Raw genomic sequence first — 7120 nt, forward strand, 5'->3', positions numbered from 1 at the left:
CATTTTGCCCCATTTTTTTTACATGAATTCTTTTTGTCCTTTTTTCTTTTCTTACTAGTCTGAATTTTCGCATGGGGCCATATTGAATTAGTCCTATTAATTTCATGAAAGAACTGGTGTAAATAGATATAGGTATAAGATAATTTGTGGTGCGATTTTGTGGGTAGAATAAAAGAAGGTAACATGAAAATGAAAAGATGATTTTAAGACAACTGAAGGGGCAACAGGAATCAATTAACAAAGAGAACAGATGAGCAAAGCACGCTCTTGAATAGCCAATACATCGCTGTTTTGAACTGGTTTTTCGATCCCAAACCACTGCATCTCTCTCCCTCTCTCTCAATATAGTCTTTCGCACCAATCTTGCTATATGTCAAAAACAAAAGCACAACTCCTTTTTCCCACTCGGACTTCCTATACTTTCCTCGATCTATTCAGAAAGTTTTACGAGCTGCATGTATATATTATACATGCATCCGCCTCACGTAATATGCAAAAGAGTCGTGCAAATTCTGTAAGCCCTCTTAAGGTGTACCTGAAACGGGTTCTGGTTTGATTTACATGTCATGTCTCTTTCCATGATCCCTCATGTGGAAAGATGTTTAGGCATGCATGTTCATATGAATGCATCCTTCGATATGTTGTGCGTCTGTCTATGTACTGAATCTTTGCTTTGCACTTGCAGGTCCACCACCATATGTTATAAAAAATCTAACCGTTAGCCGATTTTATTATAAAGAATCAACTGTTTGAACGTAGAAGAGATATATTCATCAAGGATGAGGGGAGCTGTGCTAGTCGCCATTGCAGCGGCCATTGGGAATTTGTTACAAGGATGGGACAATGCAACTATAGCAGGCATGTGTTTGCTGTTGAGTTTTCTTCCAATGCAGGTCTTTTTCTTTTAATGGTAGCTTTTCCAGTCAAAATAATAATGGAATGTGACGAAAGAACTAAAAGTCGGAAATTTTGTAACTTGTGGGGTGAAATATGGGGCAGAACATGCTATTTCCCCTCAGTTTGTACAAATCTTAGAGATATTACTACATTGTAGAAGGTGTCTGGCTATCCTTGAGTAAGTAATAAATGTTAGAGACATTACACAAATCCGCGGCGAAATCTAGTTTCTATCACATGCCAGTTTGTACTTGTGAATCTTTCAGTCTTTTAGTATTTTTGCCACAACTGAAAAACACAAACAACCCAATATTACAAATGAGCAAATTATCTTTCTATAGAAAAAATAGCAATACTTACCAACCTATTGAATATCCTGAATCAGCCTGAAAACGTGCATGAAATTATTTCAGGGGCTGTGCTTTACATCAAAAGGGAATTTCATTTGCAGAGCGAACCTACAATAGAAGGGCTCATTGTCGCTATGTCCCTGATTGGAGCAACGGTCATCACAACATGTTCTGGGCCAGTATCTGATTGGCTTGGACGACGCCCGATGCTAATATTATCGTCTGTTCTTTATTGTCTTAGTGGATTAGTGATGTTATGGTCTCCAAATGTCAGTGTGCTCCTTCTGGCAAGGCTTATGGATGGTTTTGGCATCGGTCTTGCCGTTACTCTTGTTCCTGTGTACATATCTGAGACTGCCCCGCCAGAAATAAGAGGACTACTGAATACCCTACCGCAGTTCACTGGTGCTGCGGGCATGTTCATGTCATACTGCATGGTCTTCGCAATGTCTTTGAAGGATTCACCTAGTTGGAGACTCATGCTTGGGGTTCTCTCTATTCCTTCCCTGATATACTTCGCACTGGCTATACTTTTCTTGCCTGAATCCCCAAGGTGGCTGGTAAGTAAAGGAAAGATGAAAGAAGCCAAACAAGTTCTACAAATGTTACGTGGAACAGACGATGTCTCAGGTAATACAGAATCTGTCGTAGTCTACTTAATTTGATATCTGGTTAAATAGCTTTCCGGGTAATATATGTTTTTCTCTTGCTATTTGAACAGGTGAAATGGCTTTGTTAGTGGAAGGTTTAGGTGTTGGAGGTGACACATCTATAGAGGAGTACATAATAAGTCCTGACAATGTGCTAGCCGATAGCCAAGAGCATGCTGTGGAGAAAGACCGCATCAAATTGTATGGGGCTGAGGAGGGAAAATCTTGGATTGCAAAACCTGTCATCGAGCAGAGTACTCTTGGTGCCGTCTCCCGTCATGGGAGCATGCCTAACCAGAACAATGTGCAGCTTGTGGATCCCTTGGTCACTCTGTTCGGGAGCGTTCATGAGAAGCTCCCGGAGTCAGGCAGCATGAGAAGCATGCTCTTCCCAAATTTCGGCAGCATGTTCAATGTTGCGGAGCATCATGGCAAAGGTGAACAATGGGATGAGGAAAACCTGCAGAAGGATGGAGACCATGCATCAGACGGTTCCGGGGGTGAGTCTGATGACAACTTGAGGAGTCCTTTGCTCTCACGTCAGGCTTCAAACGGCGAAAGGGATAACGCCGGTGAACAAGTGAGTGGCATGGGAATTGGTGGTGGGTGGCAGCTTGCATACCGAAAGGACGAGAAAAGTTCAGGAGGCCTAAAGAGGATCTACTTGCACCAGGAGGGTGCTCCTGCATCCCGAAGGGGCTCTATAATTTCACTCTGCGGAGCAGAAAACGAAGTCGTCCACGCGGCTGCTTTGGTGAGCCAGTCTGTTCTTCACATGCAGGAGCTTCCGGATCATCATACGATTGGCAAAGCAATGGATAAACAACCTCAAGCTGCTGCTAAAGGGGGAACAAGCTGGAATGAACTCTTCGAACCAGGAGTGAAACATGCATTGGTAGTAGGTGTGGGAATTCAAATTCTTCAACAGGTAACTATGCAAGTATCATGCTTAAGTTTAAACTAATTTCAAACCAAGAAATATCAGGCAGCCTTCTAATTTTCTTTGATTCTACATTTCTCATGCAATTCAAGTTTAATTATTTTCCAGCTTCAGTCATATACAGTAGGGCAGGTTGTAAATCCATTTGATGAAATATCACGGCAAGACTTGTGTGGCATTATTCTTAAATTTTAGTTTGGACCTGACTCGATTAAATCTAAACCAATCATATGACCAGTGCAATTCACTTGTCATGTGATTAGTGTAAATATTTAGAAAAAATGATCAATCACATAGCAAGTGCGATACACTTATTTGATCGATTTGCTTCGATCAAACTTGCCTGAATAAGAATTTTCCATCCATATACTTGAAAAATTCTTACTCGAACTGAGTTTGTATGAACCCAACTAATCATACAGCAAGTGTGATATACTTGTTATATATTTGATCACTCTCCCTCAATTGTACACTGATTGTATGACGAGTATATTATAGTTCAAATTTAAACACATGATTAAGGTTATGCCTTATATTTTATTTTCTCATTGTCATGATTTTCTCTAATAGTTTATTAATTCCTTCAAAGAAACATTTTAATTTTAGGATACAATTACTTTTACTGATTTTTTGGTGAATCTAAAGAGATTCGTAGTTTTTCTTGATGGGATTTCTAGAATGATTAGAATGTAAAAATGAATTCTTATAAAAATATAATAAATTTAGAAATAGAAGAAAAATAGAAATTGAATGAATTTAATATATCATTCCTATGCTTGTATGCCCAAATGAATAAGAAAAAATGGTTGAATGACAACTTTTTTAAATTATTCATTTATCTGTCCGTAAATGATGAGATTCAAAAATTAAAAATAAAACAACTAAAGAAAGTCTCATTGTATAAGAAATATTATTTTGAAATATTAAATTAATCATAAATTTATAATATATATTATTTATGTTTTCATATATTTAAATTTTTTAACAAATACTTATTATTTACATATTTTAGCATACATATTAAAAATAAAAAAAATGGTATTTCTAGTCACATATGTTAGGGCCTTTTTCAATTTAGTCTCATCTGTTATGACTTTTTCACATTGCATCCATTAAGTTAGAAATTTTCCATTTTGTCCTCATATGACTTTTCTGCTCAATAATTAATGAAGAAGTCATAGGGCAATTAGTCTGGACGTGTTTGAACCAATGATACGTGACATCTCCATTAATTATCGGACGAAAAAAACACATGATGACTGAAAATTTCTATCTTATAAGATGCAATGTGAGAAAATCGTAACAAATAGGCTAAATAAAAAACGAATCTAATTTATGGGAGTAAAAATAAAATTGCTCCTATTTTTAATATGTATGCTAAAATTTGTAAATATTAACGTGCTGATGCATGTAATGAATGGCAGTTCTCTGGAATTAATGGGGTTTTGTACTACACTCCTCAAATTCTGGAACAAGCGGGTGTGGGAGTCCTCCTCTCAAACTTGGGCCTCAGTTCAGACTCTGCTTCCCTTCTGATAAGTGGTGTCACAACGTTGTTGATGCTTCCAAGCATTGGTGTTGCAATGAGACTTATGGATATTGCAGGCAGAAGGTATCACTTCTTCTTTTATGTGACTTTGAATTTTAACCAGCACTTAATTTGTTCTCGATTGTGGGTCACAAATAGGCATTGGAGGATCCATACTATCTGTTTCAAACATGGAAAATATGCATTTTTCGTCCTGTAATTATATTAGGGTGGCAGTTTTGGTCCACTCCAATTTTAATTTTGCAATTGAAGCCAATAATATTAAAAAAAAAGAAAAAAAACTCATGTGTTTTGTCTGTTTTTGTTAGAAAGTATTGATTTCATCATTAAGAGGCGGATGCTTAGCACGTTGCAACCCGCTTCATCCTTTGGAATTGACATTTTTCGGCAGAAATTGAAACAAATGAATTAGTTTTTCAAATTATTGTCCTCAATTGCAAAATAAAAATTAGAGTGGACCAAAAATTTCACCTGGGACCAAAAATGAGAATCTCGTACCAGGGACTAAAAGTAGAAAGTTCCGCACTTACGGAATGAAAAATGCTATTTTCCCATATTTGGTTGAACATTAATGAATTTCAAATTTGTTTGAGTATGGAGTCATTTGAAGTCATTTCTTCAAATATTTTTCTCTAGTTCAAATCCATCAATTCAAATATAACCTAATATATGACATATAGCAAATGAGTATGGGATCTTTACAGCTTGTAAAATTAGTTCTCAAAGCATAATATTTTGGGCCAGTAGGGGGTTGATGGAAGTCTTCATTTTGGTTTCTTTTCTGGTAAATATATTTCGACTCAATCGTATATATGTCCCCACAGGTGGCTACTGTTGTCTACTCTACCGGTTTTATTGGTGACACTGATCTTATTAGTCCTTGGAAATGTCATTGATCTGGGAACTGTGATGCATGCGGTCATCTCAACCGCTAGCGTTATCGTCTACTTCTGCTGCTTCGTCATGGGGTTCGGACCGATCCCTAACATACTATGTGCCGAGATCTTTCCTACTCGTGTGCGTGGAATTTGCATTGCGATATGTGCTCTCACATTTTGGATTGGAGACATCATCGTAACGTACACGCTCCCGGTCATGCTGAACCAAATAGGCCTTGCTGGTGTATTCGGAATTTATGCTGTTGTATGCGCTGTCGCATGGGTCTTCGTCTTCGTAAAGGTTCCAGAAACAAAGGGCATGCCGCTAGAAGTTATCACGGAATTCTTTGCAGTGGGTGCAAAACAAACTGCAGATATTGTATAGAACTGATGAGTGTGTGCAAGTTTAAAAGAGTTGATCAAGAACTTGCTTCTTTCCTTTTCTTACAGGCTAATTAGATCAGCCATTTTGATGAGCTGTGAGAAAGCAGTGATGATTGTCTGAAAGAAGATGATCGCTTATAAAGTTGACAGGAGACGGCAGCCAGCTGTTAGTTCATTCCTTGTTCTAATTTCTGGTTTTCATTTGTTCCATGTGTTGGCTACATCTCCATTCATAGATCGATCATGTAGTTGGACGATAATTTTGCAATATCTTGACCATCAGTTGAAATGATCCTCATGCTTGATGACAGTCTCGAGTGGAACACTTTTAACAGGACCTAAAGAGTGTTTGCAATAATTTCTATTTTTATGGTTGGAATAAGTTGTAAGTTAAATCCAATAGTAAAATTTGGGAGTGTTTAAAAGAAAACTGAAAAAAGGTTGAAGTTTAAGTGTCAAAACACCTTAATATTTATAATTGGGGTAATAGAATTTTTGGTCCCGTAAGTTAGGTCCTTTCACTTTTGATCTCATTCGTGACGGGATTAGCACTTTTAGTCCCATAACTTATAAAAATTAGCATTATCGGTCTCATCCACTTTTTCATCTATAATTTAATTGCATAGGTCGCGCGCAACAGGTGACCATTAAATATTTTTTGCTAGAGGACAAATTGGCATATTTTTCAGCTTGGTACCACTTTTAGGGGGAAATATAACTATTTTGAGAAGAAAAATAAATTTTGAAAGAAATTAGGACAAAGAAAGGGGAATTCTTCTCTCCTCTCACAAAAATTGAATCTTATCTCCATATTTCTGTAAGTTGAAGTCAAATAGAAGTAATAAAAAGAATCATGTTTTCAGCAAGTGAATCAAGTAGGTCAAATAAAACATTCATATGCTACTGCTGGGAGAGGGAAAACTTTTACTCCAACTAAAAATGCTTAACGGTCATGTACTAGGCACATGACCTACAACGTTAAACTATAGATGGAAAAGTAGATGAGGATCAAAAGTGCTAATTTCTGTAAGTTAGAAGACTAAAAGTGGTAATCCCATAATGAATGGTACGAAAAGTGATAGGGAATAGATTCTCACTTGGAATCAAATACTCACTACATACTCCTACTGCTCTGAACAAGATTTATAATGACTACATCAAAAGACACAGTCACCTCTCCCCAAATCCAAAGTACAATTTTCATATTCATGTGACGATCATGATTCTTCAAGTCTGCAAACTAATCTTGTACTATTGAAACCAAGAATAACAGTCATCCAAATCAAGCTCATCTCGCGAGTCAGTTCGGTTAGCTAACAATCCTTGTCTAACCTAGTAAAATTGCATAGACGACTTATGTCTATTGCCAATGAAATACAACATTAATCCAATAAATACAATACTCAGTGCAAGTCCCTATAGGACTTTTGATGCCAGTCTCGAGGTCCTCGACTTGGAATATTTCAAGCCAA

The 7120-nt window shown here is 37.1% G+C and overlaps 1 protein-coding gene across 1 annotated transcript; it reads left to right on the forward strand.

Annotated features, from left to right (window-relative positions):
- Window positions 309-5958, forward strand: LOC105178196 (monosaccharide-sensing protein 2). The gene is made up of 6 exons (XM_011101606.2): window positions 309-514; window positions 686-858; window positions 1311-1877; window positions 1969-2825; window positions 4262-4449; window positions 5211-5958. The coding sequence occupies exons 2-6, from the start codon at window positions 780-782 to the stop codon at window positions 5647-5649; spliced, it is 2130 nt and encodes a 709-aa protein (XP_011099908.1). The 5' UTR covers window positions 309-514; window positions 686-779; the 3' UTR covers window positions 5650-5958.

The sequence above is a fragment of the Sesamum indicum genome, linkage group LG15 (assembly GCF_000512975.1).
Source record: "Sesamum indicum cultivar Zhongzhi No. 13 linkage group LG15, S_indicum_v1.0, whole genome shotgun sequence".
In the NCBI taxonomy this organism is placed as follows: domain Eukaryota; kingdom Viridiplantae; phylum Streptophyta; class Magnoliopsida; order Lamiales; family Pedaliaceae; genus Sesamum; species Sesamum indicum.